The sequence below is a fragment of the Oculina patagonica genome, chromosome 12 (genome assembly GCF_052425735.1).
Source record: "Oculina patagonica isolate OP01 chromosome 12, crgOcupat, whole genome shotgun sequence".
NCBI classification, from domain to species: Eukaryota; Metazoa; Cnidaria; class Anthozoa; order Scleractinia; family Oculinidae; genus Oculina; species Oculina patagonica.
This window is the reverse complement of record NC_135769.1, coordinates 16,793,027-16,810,910: the sequence shown is the minus strand read 5'-3', so window position 1 is coordinate 16,810,910 and position 17,884 is coordinate 16,793,027. Positions and strand designations below refer to the sequence as shown.

The window sequence follows — 17,884 nt, the reverse complement described above, 5'->3', positions numbered from 1 at the left end:
TCACAAAAGGCAATCAGAGCGGAGATTGCATGCACAAAGATATCTAAGTCAAGTACATGGAGATGACAATTTTACACAACAAAAATAACATAGTGAAATCATTACATTACAAAATGATAAAATTATACTGATATCAGAACGAGAAATATGATCGATGTAATAAAAGAGCAAATACGAACGAATAACGAATACAAAAAATGTAAGTAATAACAAGTCCTAACCTTTTCAACCTGAAGTAGCCAGTCGTCTAGAGTGGATTCCAAATAAAAAGCTTCCACATCCAAAATAACGAAGAGGATCGTTACTTTTGAAACTTAAAGAAATAATAATACAAAAAAGTTTGCGGGGGAGCCTACATACGATTTCACAAATGACGGCAACTATTGGTAAAGCCCACTTTGGAAAGCACTGTCTTGGTGGAAGAAAGTCACCTTCAGTGATACCTAGCTTCGGTTTGGGCTAACACCCTTTCGCCTCGTTATGTACAAAATGCATAAGTTGTATTCATTAATTTTCTACTTTTAACGGACCGTTTGTTTCGTTTTTTGTTTTGAGGAGGACTGCAATTGACTCAAGTTCACAAAAGTAAACAAAACGGCAGAAAACAAATGAAGAAATGATGAGACTACTTAGCGGTACTTTTCATCTATTGTTAAAATGCTGACTTAACATCTGTTATTTACATTTTTTATTTTACGTTTTTATTTCCAAAGTGCTTGGCACAATTTGAAGCCATTGTTCATGATGAGTTATCTTTTTGTAACACAGGCCTTTCTGGATTTCATCGACCACGCTCGAAGACATGCACATGAGCACTTTTTTATCTAAAAAAATTGCTTAGAAAACTACTAATCTGACAAAAAGTATTTTCCTTGTTTTTTATACATTTTCGTAAGAATTAATAAGCACTTTTTGATTACTTTGGCTTCCTGTGGAGTTTTTATTGTTTTGTTTTTTTTCATTTTCACAAGACAAAAGGCGTTTACACATGCAAAATGTTAATGCACACAGGAAACTAATGCATAAGACCCTTGTCATGGTTTACATAATTTACTTCCTACCGATAGAGAAAGCACTTATGGAAAGTGGCCATTATATTTACACTCCCCAGGTTCAGGAATGAACGATTCAAGATATCTTTTATAAAGAGATGTGTTTCCAACTTGTATAGAACTTTATTATTGTATTGGGCATCTACGGGCTTTTCGGTCACTTTCATTTTTGTTCTCTATTGTAAAATTGTTGCATCGAGTAAAAAAATGTTGTTCATAAAACAGTGTTTTGACTTTCGTCTGCCAGGATTTGGCAACTCTATTATTGTTATTTACATTCAGAAAACGCAGATCTAATTTATCGGCAGCTGGGTTCTGTATGCGCCGATATGTTAATCAGAAAACTTGACTGGCCTCTAACAGTGATATCGTTTTCTCCAACATTAACAGGAATGGGATTTTCTCTTTCATTAAGTAACTTCTTCTTCTCAGCATAAATAAGTAAAATCAGTCCAGGGTACCAGAAATGAAGTACAAAGAGACAACTTTATATTTAGCCTGGAAGTTAATGACGAATTTATCAATCAAAAGCAATGTAGATGATGGCTAAAATAATGAAAACGAATTTATATGCAATGCTTTTTCCCGTTTTTGGAAATCACTAACAGAAGGTCAAGGAACTCCAAAACACGGGACACTGCTACGGCTGCTTTTATTTCTCGGGTCGACTTTTCTAGGCTAAGTTCCCTTACTGCCTGAGCTTCAGACCGAAAGACATACTTTGTCCAGCTCGCGAAATGTTATAATTTCACAAAACCATAAAGTTTCAAAAATAACAATCCTCCTCACTTAAGAATTTAACAAACTTTTTATATCGCTACGTATGGGGTCATGGCCGCTCAACCTTCCGAGGAGTCACTATTTTCAGATATACAACATTTGTATATCAGATATACACTCATTTCCGAATGAGGAACAAAACAAGTTGTGCTCCTCATAGCAGCTAGCACTACTTGCTTTTAGATAGAGAACTAAAGCCGTATGATAACGACTTAACATTAAAATATCATTATGTATTTATTATAGTTGAACGTATCTTGTTAATATGATGTTTATCGTGGTGTTGTCATTCCTTGTACCTGTTTCCTTGGGACGGCAACACGCTGGTCGTTTCAACTGTCCCAATCAGACTATGCTCAGTTATCTTCTGGTGAACTTGGCCGTCGCAGACATGATATTCGCCTTGTCCATAGGTCTTCAGTACGTTATGATGCCATTCATTGTCCACCCCACACAGACGGAACCATAGCGTGGGTTGGTGGTCTACATCGCTGTTGATCGCTTCATTGCCATTATTCATCCGCTTTGCCAGCACGGTAGATTTACACGGCGACGTCTGAAAGCCTTCATTGCATCGCCCTTGGATGAACATTTGCTATTGTGATAAACATGCCTTAGTTATGTGCATGTGCATTAGTTATTTTCAACCCGACTTACGTTTGTGCAGAGGTGCCACTAACATGGAACATAACAAGTAAAGTAAACGGCCTTCTTTGGATGGTTCTGAGCAGACATAGTTCCTGTAAGCATCATGGTAACACAGCAAATGAAAAATAACAGAGAGTAAAACGGCGACAGGAGATTCGGGAACTGTTTCCTCGAGTAGTTTCCAGGAAAGTATGAAGACTGAGAAAAGCTCAGCTATGTTAGCAACTATCGGAACTTTGATGCCAATCAAGAACCAAGGAACAAGGACACAGAAACATGGCAAACTGCTGTAAACACAGAAACCATGAAAAAAATGGAAGTTGTAGGAATGTTACACAACCCCTCATATGCTGATTCAGCAAAATCTGCTACGGCGGCAATTTCGCTGGGAAAAAGAACAAGTTCAGAACGTGTAATCAATGGTAAGTAAACTTAAGCAAATCAAAGAACTTGAAAGATTATATTCAACCAAACTCTAGCTGTGACCAGAGATGATTTGTCAGCAAAAAATATTGTTGAAACAAATCTATTTCAAGATTTTTATGTCCCATTGGTGGTCAGGGGATTGGTAGGGTTCCATTGTGCTAAAATACGTTAGGGTATCAAAGCTCGGGCTTCGGCCAGGCTCCACCGTTTTAGGATTCCAGAAACCCGAACCCTAAATTAAGCCTGCAGGCAGCAGCTAGCAGGAGCAAGGGGCCTAGTGTAGCCCCCCTGGTAGTTCTGATGCGATGGTTTGGATTGCTGCTGCCGACGTTAACATGTGTTGTGGTTGAAGAAGAGACCAAGGACCACATCAGTGTTTTAACGCTGTTTAAAAACACTGGAACGTTTATCTTTTACAAAATTTGAGAAAGATGGTCATACCAATTATAAAAGGATTATGAGCTTTTCTCGAGGTTGTGTCTTTGGAAAAGTGTCAATCAGAACCACGGCACCCCATCGCGTACCCTCTAACCAACACTATCAGTACCTGAAAGGGCTTTAAGGAGTAAAATGGGCGGAACTTCCCTATATTTTTCACTGGAAAATGTGATTTGCGTTACTGGGATTGGGAATAAAAAAATGGGACTGGAACCAAAATGGCATAATTTGGGCTGGGAATACTACCGCGAATACCACCACCACCATCATCATCATCATCACCACCATCACCACCACCTCAACGAACCCACCACCACCACCGCCAACACAATTTTATTGTGTGCCACATCCACATCCACCGCCACAACCACAACCACAGGGTCGAGGTGAGGTCGACGTGTGGTTGCTGTGAGGTCGATGGAGGTACAACCCAGGGTACAGAGTTGATACAGAAAAGTTTCTCTGTTCACGCTCTTGTGCTTGCTTACCCTGCTTATACCCCATCTATACCCCCTCTGCACCTTGCATTGACCCTCCATCGACCTCACATCAACTTTACAAAATAAACTTGTGTTGGCGGTGGTGGTGGTGGGTGTTCGTGGAGGTGGTGAAGGAGGTGGTGGTGGAGGAGGAGGAAAGAAGGAGGAGGAGGAGGAAGTGGTGGTGGTGATGGTAGTGGTGGTGGTGTTTGTAATGGTCGCGATGGTGACCGTAGCTGTGGTGGTGGTGGAGGTGGTTGTGTACGATGAAAACAATACAATTGTGGTTCATGGAATTGTGGTGGTGGTTTACGACAATAGAATCGTGGTGGTGGTGGTAGTGGTGGCGGCGGTGGTAAACAATACAATTGTGGTGGTGGACATTATGCAAATGTTTTTGCTTAGGACTAAGTTTTTACGCTTTTATCACTAATTTTACGCGCATCCAGTATAAAACCATTCTTTAAAATCAATGATGTCTGCATATGATAAGTCATGTTTGCATAATTACAAACTCGATGGTTCTTTCAGTGCTTCCAAATCGAATGAAAAACAACTAGTACTAATGCCTCTACTGCGTGATACATTAATCTGCTACTGTGATCCAAAAAGTGAATCCTGTCAACCCGTTTATACCAGCCGAGATAAAAACAGAACCTGTAAAACCTGGCCAACTAGTTAACCCAGGGAAAATGGAGTATTCACCCACAGCAATTCAATCCACTGCATCTCTCGGCCTTTTTCCCTCCCATGACATCCTCTCAAAGTGGCCTAAATCCCTACTACTCGTGATACAATGTGAAGTGCGCGCACATGGCGTGGATCACTAAAAGTGTTACGCGTGCGAGCCTAAGCGAAAAGAAATACTTTATTTATCTTTTAAATGTACTCAAGTTAGAACTCACTTCGAAAAGACGTTCCAAAGGCTTTAATCTATTTTTTGAGAAATGTGGTTGCTTACAGACATTTTTCTGTGTTATTATATGGCCGTATTCTTGCATTAGCCTTGAAAGCTGCGTTTGTTCTATTGTTTCTAAAGCACCTAAAGCTTCCTCAGTTCTCATATTTTTTGCAGACACGTTAAGCAATCAGTCCCTGCATCTCCTGTTACTTGTTTACTCTCTGTAAATGTTGTGCATGTGGCCGTTTCTATATTCCCTATGTCTGCTGCAGCACCAGAAAATGTCAAAAAGTTTCCTCTGGAATTCGCTTCGTTATGTAGGATTTCGTTTTAATACTGATTAGAATGTTGCTGTTGTGTTACGCGCGGACTCCCCAGATCCACTGAATTGTTGCCCTGTTGAAGTCCCCACAGGCACAACAGCTGCCTGTCCTCTGGCTGTTTGCCTTTTCTTACACAACAACATGCCACGGAGATGCTCTCGAAAGCTTTTTTATCCGCATGCTGTACAACACCGGATTGATACAAGAGTTCAAGGTTACCGATAATGTACCACTCTTATCGTACCACAAACCCATAACCACTCCACCCCAGGAATTTAAGACGTAAGCTGTTAAGTTCGGAATCCAAGACACTGCGTAGATCAGGCTGACCGTAATCAGCGTTATGGTAACTTGCTTACGATAGCGTAGTGAAGCCCTCTGTGAGGCTTCCAAATTCTCGACTGGCTTGAACCACAAGTGATGCACTACTCTGGAGTACAGGTATACCATGATGCTTACAGGGATTAGGCCTGCTAGAACCATCCAAACCAGACTGTCTACTTTGGCCTCCACGTCGCCAAGGTAACCGTCACTTTTGCACAAACGTAAGTCAGGTTGATAATAGCTGGTGTCAATAAAGCCAGGGATGTTGATCAAAATAGCAAAACTCCATCCAAGGACGATAAAGACTTTCAGACGTCGCCTTGTAAATCTACTGCGCTGGCGAAGCGGATGAAGTATGGCAAAGTAGCGTTCAACAGCGATGTAGACCAAGCACAGAATCGATACAGCAGCACCAACCCAAGCAATAGTTCCGTCTGTGACAAATGTACACAGGTATCGGCCTGTCTGTCCTTCGGGGTGGGCAATGAATGGCATCAAAACATACTGGATACCTATGGACAAGGCGAACATCATGTCGGCGACGGCCAAGTTTACCAGTAGATAATTGAGCGTAGTCTGCATGGGCTTGTTAATGAGGACAGTTAAAATGACAAGCGTGTTGCCGACCAGGGATATAAGTACAAGGATTGATAACACCACGATGAATATCATCGTAACAAGAATTCAGAGTCACTTTGATCTAAAAGTGAAAACGCAAAATAAGAGATTCGTTTTTCTCACCAAAGGCAATCAGTGTGGAGATTGCATGCACCAAGATATCTAAGTCAAGTACATGGAGATGACAATTTTACACAATAAAAATAACATAGTGAGATCATTACATTACAAAATGATAAAATTATACTGATATCAGTATAATTGTTCATTTCTTGAGCGAGACATACGAACGAGTAAGATTAAATACGAGCGTATAACGAATACAAAAAATGTAAGTAATAACAAGTCCTAAAGTAGAATGTTGTATAAGGTGCAACTTTTTCAACCCGAAGTGGCCAGACTTCTAGAGTGGATTCCGAATAAAAAGCTGCCACATCCAAAATAACAAAGAGGATCCTTACTTTTGGAACTTAAAGAAATAATAAAACAAAAAATTTTGCGGGAAAACCTACTTACGATTTCACAAATGATGGCAAATGGTACAGCGCACTTTGGAAAGCAATGTCTTGGCGGAAGAAATTCTTCAGTGGTACCTTGCTTTGGTTTGAGCTAACACCCTTTTGCCTCGTTATTTAAAAAAAGCATAAATTGTATTCATTAATTTTCTACTTTAAACTGACCGTTTGTATTGTTTTTTTTGTTTTGAGGAAGATTGCAATTGACTCAAGTTCACAAAAGTAAACAAAAAGGCAGAAAACAAATGAAGAAATGATGGGACTACTTAGCGGTACTTTTAATCTATTGTTAAAATGCTGACTTAACAGCTGTTATTTACATTTTTTATTTAACTTTTTTATTTCCAAAGTGCTTTGCTTCAAGATCAGTTGGCACAATTTGAAGCCATTGTTCATGATTAGTTATCTTTTTGTAACACAGCCGTTTCTGAATTTCATTAAAAAAAAAAATTTCGACCATGCTCGAAGACATGCACATGAGAACTTTTCTTTCTATAAAAATTGCTTAGAAAACTGTTAATACAAAAAGTATTTTCCTTGTTTTCTATATATTTTCATTAGAACTAATAAGCACTTTTTGATAACTTTGGCTTCTTGCGGAGTTTTTATTGTTTTGGTTTTTTCATTTTCACAAGACAAAAGGCCTTTTAAAAGACGTTTTACACATGCAAAATGTTATTGCACACAGGAAACTAATGCATTAGACCCTTGTCATGGTTTATATAATTTACTTCCTACCGATAGAGAAAGCACTTATGGAAAGTGGCCATTATATGCACACTCCCCAGGTTCAGGAATGAACGATTCAAGATGTGTTTTATAAAGAGATGTGTTTCCAACTTGTATAGAACTTTATTATTGCATTGGGCATCTACGGCTTTTTGGTCACTTTCATTTTTTTCTGTATTGTAAAATTGTTGCATCGAGTAAAAAAATGTTGTTCATAAAACAGTGTATTGACTTTCGTCTGCCAGGATTCGGCAACTCTATTATTGTTATTTACATTCAGAAAACGCAGATCTAATTTAACGGCAGCTGGGTTCTGTATGCGCCGATATGTTAATCAGAAAACTTGACTGGCGTCTAACAGTAATACAGTTTTCTCCAACATTAACAGGAATGAGATTTTCTCTTTCATTAGGTAACTTTTTCTTCTTATAGCGTAAATAAGTAATATGAGTCTGGGGGACAGAAATGAAGTACAATGAGACAACTTTATATTTAACGTGGGAGTCATTGACGAATTAATCAATCAAAAGCAAGGTAGGTGATGGCTAAAATGATGAAAGCGAATTTATTTGCAGTGCTTTCTCCGGTTTTGGAAATCACTTACAGAAGGTCAAGGAACTCCAAAACACGGAACACCGCTACGGCTGCTTTAATTTCTCGGATCGACTTTTCTAGACTAAGTTCCCTTACTGCCTGAGCTTCAGACCGAAAGGCATACTTTGTCCAGCTCGCGAAATGTTCTAATTTCACAAAACCATAAAGTTTCAAAAATAACAATCCGCCTTACTTTCGAATTTAGCAACCGTTTTATATCGCTACGTATGGGGTCATGGCCGCTCAGACTTTCGAGGAGTCACTATTTAAAGATATACAACATTTGTTTTGCTCCACATTAAGGACGAAACAAATTGTGCTCCTCGTGGCAGCTAGCCCTACTTGCTTTTAGATAGAGAACTAAAGCTATGATAAGCTTAACACTAAAACTTTATTGTGTATTTATTATAGACGAACGTATCTTGTTAATATGATGTTTATCGTGGTGTTGTCATTCCTTGCACTTGTTTCCTTGGTCGGCAACACACTGGTCGTTTCAACTGTCCTTATCAACAAGCCCATGCAGACTACGCTCAATTATCTGCTGGTGAACTTGTCCATAGGTATTCAGTACGTTATGATGCCATTCATTGCACACCCCGAAGGACAGACAGGCCGATACCTGTGTAAATTTTTCACAGACGGAACTATAGTGTGGGTTGGTGCTGCTGTATCCTAGCGAAGCCCTCTGGGAAGCTTCCAAATTCTCGACTGGCTTGAGCCACAAGTGGTGCACTACTCTTGAGTACAGGTATATCATGATGCATACAGGAACTATGCCTGCTAGGATCATCCAAACAAGGCCGTTTACTTTACTTGTTATGTAGGGAGATTCCATGTTAGTGGCACCTCTGCACAAACGTAAGTCAGGGTGAAAATAACTGGTGTCCATTAAGCTAGGCATGTTTATCACAATAGCAAATGTCCATCCAAGGGCGATGGAGGCTTTCAGACGTCGCTTTGTAAATCTACCGCGCTGGTTACCGCGCTGGAGAAGCGGATGAATAATGGCAAAGTATTGTTCAACAGCGATGTGGACCAAGCACAGAGTGGATACTACGGTGCCCATTAGTACGGTGCCCATTAGGGGCCATGGTATTTCTCACTTTTTTTCAACTGACGATTCGCCACTTTAAACTGGCGATCGCTACTTTAAACTAGCGATCGCCACTTTGAACTGGCGATCGCCACTTTGAACTAGCGATCGCCACTTTGAACTAGCGATCTAACGATCACCACTTTGAACTGGCGATCGCCACTTTAAACTAGCGATCGTCACTTTGAACTAGCGATCGCCACTTTAAACTAGCGCTTGCCACTTTACAGGGTCGTAACCAGGTATATGGGATCAGGGATCACAGCCTCGGGATCGGGATCATGGACCTGGGATCCCGGGTCACAAGTCATAGCATGTCATGGGATCCGGATCAGCCAATCAGATGGGATCAGAATGGAATCAGGGATCAAATGTTGCCTCAGTTTGGGGATCAGGAATCAAAATTTAGAGCTAAAATTTGGGATCAGCGATGAAAAAATATACCTGGTTACAACCCTGACTTTAAACTGGCGATCACCACTTTGAACTGGCGATTGGCTTCTTTGAACTGAGCGCCATGTGCTGCTGACCTTGTGTCTGCTGGCGCAGTTGGCATCATGGGATAATGACACTGCCCCTTAAATTCCTTGAAAACGCCACTACGACCATTGAGGGCGAAGGGCAGGACGTAACAATTTCTTTTCAATTTCTAAGAAGGCACTTGCAAGCTGAAATTATGTTGGGTAAATAGGATACTCTTGACGAAAAAAGTTATCCAAGATTTAGAATCCAATCTTGGATTCTCCTTAAGAAACGCACACCAACTTGATCTTGTAAATGAATTACCATGCGATTATTACAATTCATATCCTTACACAAAAATCGCATTTAAAGTGCACAATTTGTGTGGAGATTTTCTTAGAGAATAACCCTAATTTTCGATTCGAGATATCTGCAATTGGCAAGAAAAAGCCATATGTCGCAACAATGGTCATTCGCTCAATGAACTTGGAGTCGGAGAAGAACAAAAATGTTTAGCATTTAACATTTTGGTAACGTATTTGGCCCATGCCTTGCAAAGACGTTATTGTATCAGCCCTATTATATATTAAAGACCCCTATTGTAAATTTGTTTTAATCTGAAAGCATTTCCTTTTATTGTATTTCCTTTGTTGTTGACTTAGATTGGTGGATGATCCCTCTCGTTCAGCGTGCCCAGTAGAAAAAGTATCGTTCAAGGCATTTAAACCCAAACTTTGTTGAGGAAGGTTACTTACACTGCTATGAAAATAATCATGGTCTGGAGGTGAAATTGATTTTAACATTGGCCTCAAGAAGACCACCAAGATTCATGAACAATTTACGCACCGACGCCATGATCTGCATCTCCCAAAATTGTAGATTATAGGAAGCTGAGTTTTGTGGAGTTAATCCTTTTATATATATTTTTTTTGTAGCGTTTTTTTTTACAGCTCTTAGACATTTTTAAACAAGCAGTGTGTGATAATAAGTTAATAATCAATTTAATTCTATTGTATATTTTTTACTTTCATTCATTTATTTTTTATTTAATTTAAGACTTATGTCAATCAAGAACCTAGGAACAAGGACACAGAAACATGGCAAACTGCTGTAAACACAGGAACCATGAAAAAAATGGAAGATGTAGGAATGTTTCATAACCCCTCATATGCTGCTGATTGAGCAAAAACTACTACGGCGGCAATTTCGCCGGGAAAAGGAGCAAGTTCAGAACGTGTAATCAGTAGTAACTACGAACGTAAGCAAATCAAGGAACTTGGAAGATTATATTCAACCAAACTCTAGCTGTGACCAGAGATGATTTGTCAGCAAAAAATATTGTTAAAACAAATCTGTTTCAAGATTTTATGTCCCATTGGTGGTCAGGGGATTGGTAGGGTTCCATTGTGCTAAAATACGTTAGAGTATCAAAGCTCGGGCTTCGGCCAGGCTCCACCGTTTTAGGATTCCAGAAACCCGAACCTTAAATTAAGCCTGCAGGCAGCAGCTAGCAGGAGCAAGGGGCCTAGTGTAGCCCCCGTGGTAGTCCTGACGCGATGGTTTGGATTGCTGCTGCCGACGTTAACATGTGTTGTGGTTGAAGAAGAGACCAAGGACCACATCAGTGTTAAACACTGGAACGTTTATCTTTTACAAAATTTGAGAAAAATGGTCATACCAATTATAAAAGGATTATGAGCTTTTCTCGAGGTTGTGTCTGTGGAAAAGTGTCAATCAGAACCACGGCACCCCATCGCGTACCCTCTAACCAACACTATCAGTACCTGAAAGGGCTTTAAGGAGTAAAATGGGCGGAACTTCCCTATATTTTTTACTGGAAAATGTGATTTGCGTTACTGGGATTGGGAATAAAAAAATGGGACTGGAACCAAAATGGCATAATTTGGGCTGGGAAATGGGATTTATACACCCTCCCTCTCCCTTTAGGACCCTTACCTGACAGTGACGTGAGGTGTGCACGTACAATGCTTTTTTGAGTGTTTTTTTTTTATAGTACCTCCTTTTAATAACATTTCCTGATCAAATTGTCTAAACAAAATTCATTCTCGATCCACAAAAATTGTCACTCTTCATACAAAGGCGTATTGACGTCCATATGCCAGGATCCGTCAAGGCTCTTATTAAGAAAATCATACTATTTACATTCAGTAAGTGAAAATCTAATTTATGGTGAACTTGTTGCGCCGTACCCTTTGATATGGCAATCATAAAACTTGACTGACATCTTGTCAGTGATTACATTTCTTCTAAAAACAACTGAAATGAGGTTTAATTTCCGTCTGGATTTTATTATATAAAACTGTCTATTCATGGGCACTCTTCACTGTTTTTCAACTACAATGTAATATAGTGTTTGACAGTAAAAGGCAAGGTGGGTGGTGACAATTATACAAAAGCCATTAATACGCAGTGCTTCTTGGCAATATTTCTGCAAGCAAAGACGTGTATATATCTACTAACATACGATCTTTTAGTATGTAATCAATCGTTCGAGATATCAGAACAGATGGCCTGAAACTCTTCTGTACCTGCATCTTCCTAGAGGTATATCTTGTTAATTGAAAAAAAAAAACCGTTATCACCACTCCGTCCGAAGCAAGGGTAATCAAAAAGTGCTTTAATTTCTCGGAAATAGAGAACAATTAGAAAAGACTTTGTACACAATAGTTCTTAGAGTTATTTTTTGCGAAGCAATTTTTTCAGATTTTTCAGTAGTTCCAAGCTTGGAAAAAAAGTTTGCCGTTGTTTTATGGAAACCAGAAACAGAGAAACGGCTGTAAGTGCCTAAAAAATACCTCCTAGTAGAACCCAGTAGAAACCGCTCACGAGCAATGCTTTCACCATTTCCCACATCTTTAGTTATATTATATCATAAAGCCATGCACCTGACACGATTTACGGTACAGTGCATTTTCGTTTGCCTTTTTGTAAATTACAGATGTCTTATAGACATTGTAACAAAACATTAATAAGAACCGCTGCCTAAAGCCTGGTTTTCACTAGCGACGCAAGCACAAGCGTAAGGATAACAGCTTTAATTTCACCGTGAATACGGCTTCGACGCAAGCAAAAGCACAAACACATTGAATTTTGATGGTTATGCTTGAACTTGTGTCAAGCACAAGTACAAGGGTCTTTTTTTTCCCTGTTAGCCTGCCTGCGTTTGTGCTTGCCCTTGTGCTTGCATCGCTAGTGAAAACCAGGCTTAAATCTCAATATTTCTTCGTTTGTTTTTTGAAATTTTGTTTGCCTTCGTTTGGAATTAAAGACATTTGTAGTTTGAGCTTCAAGGTAGACACCTCACTTTAAAACTAAAACCGAAGAGATACCACCAACACAGGGATTTCCAAGCCGTGCTGCACCATTTTCAGTCAATCGTTAAATCGTACGTTCGGGTAACACCGGGAAATTTCGTATTTTATAATACATCAAGTTCCGAGGGAAATGACAGAATTTAACAGTCTTTTTTAATTGGTAATTCGGATTCTTGCTGATGTAGAGGGATTGTTATTTTTGGAACGTTACAGCAAATATATAAGAGTTTCATTTTACTGCTTAAGGCAGTTAGCACTAATTCTTTCCACTTGGTGCAGCTAAGCTAAACATTAAACTGTTACTTATGTGTTTTTCGTTATAGATAAAATCACGTTGACATGATTTTTACCGTAGCATTATCAATCCTTGTACCTATTGCCCTGGTTGGCAACACGCTGGTCGTTTTAACTGTCCTTCTGCCTTTGTTTGGAATTAAAGTCATTTGTAGTTCTCGACAAGCCCATGTAGACTACGCTCAATTATCTATTGGTCAGCTGTCGCCGACATGATGTTTGCCTTCTTCATCGGTATTCAGTACATTATGATGCCATTCATTGCCCACCCCGAAAGACAGACAGGCCGATTCCTGTGTAAATTTATCACCAACGGAGCTTTAGCCTGGGTTGGTGCTGCTGTATCCATTCCATGCCTGGTCTACATCGCTGTTGAATGCTACTTTGCCCATTATTCATCCACTTTACCAGCGCGGTAGATTTACAAAGCGACGTCTAAACGTTTTTTTTGGATGCAGGTGATAGCGTAGTGCAATGCTATCACGCGTTAACCGGGAAGGGGGTCCTCGAGGATGTCAAAAGGGGCCCGAGCAACGAACTCGGCTTCTCCCCGGGCCAGACTACAGACATGGAAACAGACCTAGAACAGACTCAGACAAAACAAGGAAGGATAGGAGAGTTCACCCTGCCCACAGGTGAACCTCAACATAGAACAACACATTAGACAAAGGAACATGAAAACATTACCACAGACACACACAGAACACGGATTTTTTGGGGATTTTTTGGAATTTTTGGATTCAGACTTTAGGACTCAAACTCAAGATACTCAATAAGAAAAATACTACAGATTAAGCACTAAGAGGCCATCAGAAACGGAAGCAACAACACCAGACGCGCCCCACTGTTTAGAAAAGTACTGACGAGCAAAAAGTAAAAGTATTTATCCCCCTTGGATGGACTTTCGCTATTTTAATAAATATGCCTAACTTTATGAGCACCGGTAATTATCTTTCTGACGAACGTCTTTGCAGAGGTGCCACTAACCTGGAATCTTCCTACATAACAAGTAAAGTAAACGGCCTTGTTTGGATGTTTCTAGCAGGCATAGTTCCTGTGTGCATCATAGTACACCTGTACTCCAGAGTAGTACATCACTTGTGGTTCAAGCCAGTCGAGAATTTGGAAGCTTCCCAGAGGGCTTCGCTGTGCTATCGTAAGCAAGTTGCCATAACGCTGATTGTGGTCAACATTATCTAATATACGCAGTGAAGTGGATTTCGAACTTGACAGCTTACCTCATGGTGTCAGGCTGGGTTGAAATAACAAGTGGTTCTACAAGACTGTTACAGCATTGCTCACCTCCAACTCTTGTGTTAATCCGGTGTTGTACAGAATGCAGATGAAAAGTTTCCGTGAAAATCTCCGTGTTATGTTGTTTTGCAAGAAAAGGCAAACAGTGAGAGGACAGGCAGCGGTTGTGCATGTGGGGCCTACAACAGGTCAACCAATCAGTGGATCTGAGGAATCCGCGCGTACAACAGTAGCACCACCACCATTTCCATTTTGATCTGCATTCAACGAAGAGTTGGTCACAATAATAGGAGGTAAGGAAGTTTCAGGAGATTCGGAAACTATTTTCTCGAGAAGTTTGCAGAAATTTATGAAAACTGAGAGAAACTCAACAACGCTGGAAACTATCGAGACTTCGACAACTGATGTAAATTCAGAAACTCAGAAAAAGAACACAGAAACATTGCGAACAGCTGTCAACACAGCAACCATGTAAGAAGTGGAAGTTGTAGGAATGTTACGCAGCCCTCCTTTTGCTGCCTTAACATCAACTACAACAGCGGCAATTTAGTCGAGATGAAGAGCAAGTTCAGAAAGTGTAATCAGTAGCCATTACGGAATAAAAGCAAATCAGAGGTTTATATACAACCAAACTTTAGAACCAACCAGGGATGACACATTGAAACAAGTCTTTATTAAGACTTTTATGTTCCTTGTGTTATCAAGGGATTAACAGGGTTTCAAGCAAGCACGTAGCGGTTGCACGAGCTACCGGCTCCACAGCATCGGGATTTCTGTGGCCCGTAACTTTAAGACTGCAGCCGCAGGTGCAAGAGTACGCGTAGTAGCCGTGTCGCGGTAGTTCTGATGCGTTGGTTTGTATTGCTGCTGTCGACTTGAATATGTGTTGTGATTGAAATAGAGATCGAGGACCACATCAGCGTTAAGCATAGGAACTTTATCTTGTACAATGACATTGTTTTTCCAGAGATGGTTACGATTACGAATTGTGAAAGAACTATGAACTTTTAAAAAGGCTGTTTGACAATAATGCAAAATTTTCATTAATATATAGTGTTTCTAAGCAATGACTCTAAGAACAGACATGTACATCTGCATACATTCCACCATTATTTCCTTTTTGAACATCGTTCTGAATGTCAGCACAGTTAGGCTCAAAATCTACTTTACATGTAGCAACTGAAAGGTATATATTCTTCATCTTAAAATTAAAAGATTTTTCATTTGCCTAGCTAGGCAAAATGAGAAAAAACAAAGAACAATCATCATAACTCCGCCCGACGCCAAAGTAATACAGAAGTGCTTTAATTTTGCGGAAATCGAAAATCGTAAGCCTGTGAATACTAAAGTTCATTATGCAATAGCATGGTCACCCCATTAAAATAACCAGATTTTTAATTTTTTTTGTTGGTAATTAACCGGGTTCCATTGCACTAAAATAGCTTTGGGTGTAAAGTTTTCGCTGCAGCAAGTTGGGCTTTTGCAGCAACGCTGCAACAAAGTTCTTTTATGCTTTTCAGTTAGGCGGTGTTACACTTAAGCAACTGCATTTCGTGAAACTTGTCTCGCAATGCGCAATAAAAGCTGACTAGTCCCCAGTCGTCTCTTATGCGAAAATTGCAAGACGCGAAGGATGATTTCCTCCTAGACTCACGACGGACTCAAAAGACGACTGGGGACGAGTCAGCAATAAAAGTGCAAGACAAATTATACGAGACATAACTTAGTGTAAAAGTTTCTTAGCACAACTAATCGGGGGTACAAAACATTAGTATTTGTTTTTCAGTTAATTTTATTTATTTGTTTATTCTTTTTTTTATATAATTCAGTTTGAACAGTTGAATAGGAAACCAATGTTAAACCAGTTTGCAAGCTGTAGATTTGTGGGCAACATTAATAATAATTAAATTACTATAGCGCATACACATTAATGATCTAGGCGCTTTACATGATAAAGACTAAAAATGTTAACTTTTTACAAATCTTTCAAGCTAATTGAAAAAAAAACCCTACATAACTAGCAATAGGCTAACAAAAAACATGAAGCCATATATTCTAATGTTCAGTATATTTTCCCGCGGAAATTGACAGAGTCGTACAGATAAATGCCGGTAGAAACTCAATAGAAAAGGCGACTGCTTTTTTTCAGAATATCCAGTATATACTAAATGTAAATATATCAAGAACGAAAATATACGAAAACTTATATTGGTTTGACACTGCAATGTATCTCACGCCATGTGAAAAGATAAAAATGCTTGTGTATATTTGGTAGGCCAAAATAATAATCTATGGCATATCACAGCGTCATTAAAGTAGTCGCGATATTTTATGTCATTTTTTTCTTATTAGTTTCAAATTGAATGAAACCTCAAAATAATAGTTTTCTAACATAGGAAAACAACAAAGGAGCAATAAAAACGCAAAAAATGAAAAGGATGGTTTTGACTGACGACGATTAAGACGTTTTATCATCGACAAACTTGAAAAAAGTTGCCAATGTTATCAAGATGCGTTGTTGCTCCTTTAATCTCCAATGCCATTACATCATTCCTTTTTACAACGTTTACGGATTAACATAGGAGAGAATTCAATTTTGGATACATGTTGTAAACAGTTGTAAAATGTAGCGCAACGAGGCAAAATTATAATGTTTTTTATCGGTAGTAATCAAAATACATAATTGGTTAAAATTTGTTTGGAAGGTCGATAGCGGAGTCCGCACTAACAACAAAGAGATTATTATGATTTAAAATCTTTTTCTGCAAACTCAAACTTAGGAGTTGTACATCGTCGGCAAGCTCTTATTTAAAAACGTTGAAACCGGTTTGTGGCAAGCACATTACGTTTTCGTATTTGTGAAAATACATGTGTAAATGCAGCACTTAACCATTACATTTTTACACATTTTAAATATAAGTATTTTTTCAGTGTTTTTTCTTTTAAAAATAAACTAGCAACTAGTTGCAACTTAAATATGCACAACTAAAAACTTCAATACACCCGGTATGCTTGGATAAACAGCAACTCTCCATAGCCCGAATGGTCTGGCTGTTTTTACAAGCGGTGCTGCCTTTAGTCCAATTAAGTGTTCAAAAAACGCATGTCTTTTGTAATTTGCTCCATCTAGCCTTAAGATTTGTTGCTCAAACTATTCAACTAAGTTAGAATAAGTTACAACAACTCAGAACTGTCGATGAATCGATTCCACTATGTGTGGGCAATTTGGCCGCGAGCGATAAATTTGGAGGTAATGTGGAACCCCTCTCCAACGGCCAACATGGAGCAGAATGAATTGGCCATTGTAAGAAAAGTTTTACAGCAAGGCGCCCAAAAGTGTGACCACCTTTAATTAATTCACATTCTTTCGTGCAACCACCATCCAATCAGAAGCCAAGGACAGCTCCCAGTTGACTTCTGATTGGATTAAATCTGCACGGAAAAATGTGAATAAATTAAAAGTGGTCACACTTTTGGGCGCCTTGCTGTAATAAGAGTCGACTGTATGGACTCATAACGTCAATTTCTCAACGCAAAAGAACAAGAGAGAAACAGCGGCGAGAGCAAAAGTCCTATAGTGGCGTGGTTTTGTGCTGGCGTCCAGTTCTCTCGCGAT

The 17,884-nt window shown here is 39.3% G+C and overlaps 1 protein-coding gene and 1 pseudogene across 1 annotated transcript in view; one reads left to right on the top strand and one right to left on the bottom strand.

Annotated features, from left to right (window-relative positions):
- The window catches only part of LOC144633439 (protein ecdysoneless homolog), an 8,717-nt gene extending 8,629 nt beyond the window's left edge, over positions 1-88 (top strand). The window contains exon 11 of the mRNA XM_078492313.1: positions 10-88. Coding sequence (XP_078348439.1) covers positions 10-88 — 79 coding nt within the window. The remainder of the gene's footprint in view (positions 1-9) is intronic.
- A 4,568-nt stretch (positions 89-4,656) lies between these two features.
- LOC144632673 (QRFP-like peptide receptor) lies at positions 4,657-10,892 on the bottom strand (annotated as a pseudogene).
- Positions 10,893-17,884: the final 6,992 nt, after the last annotated feature.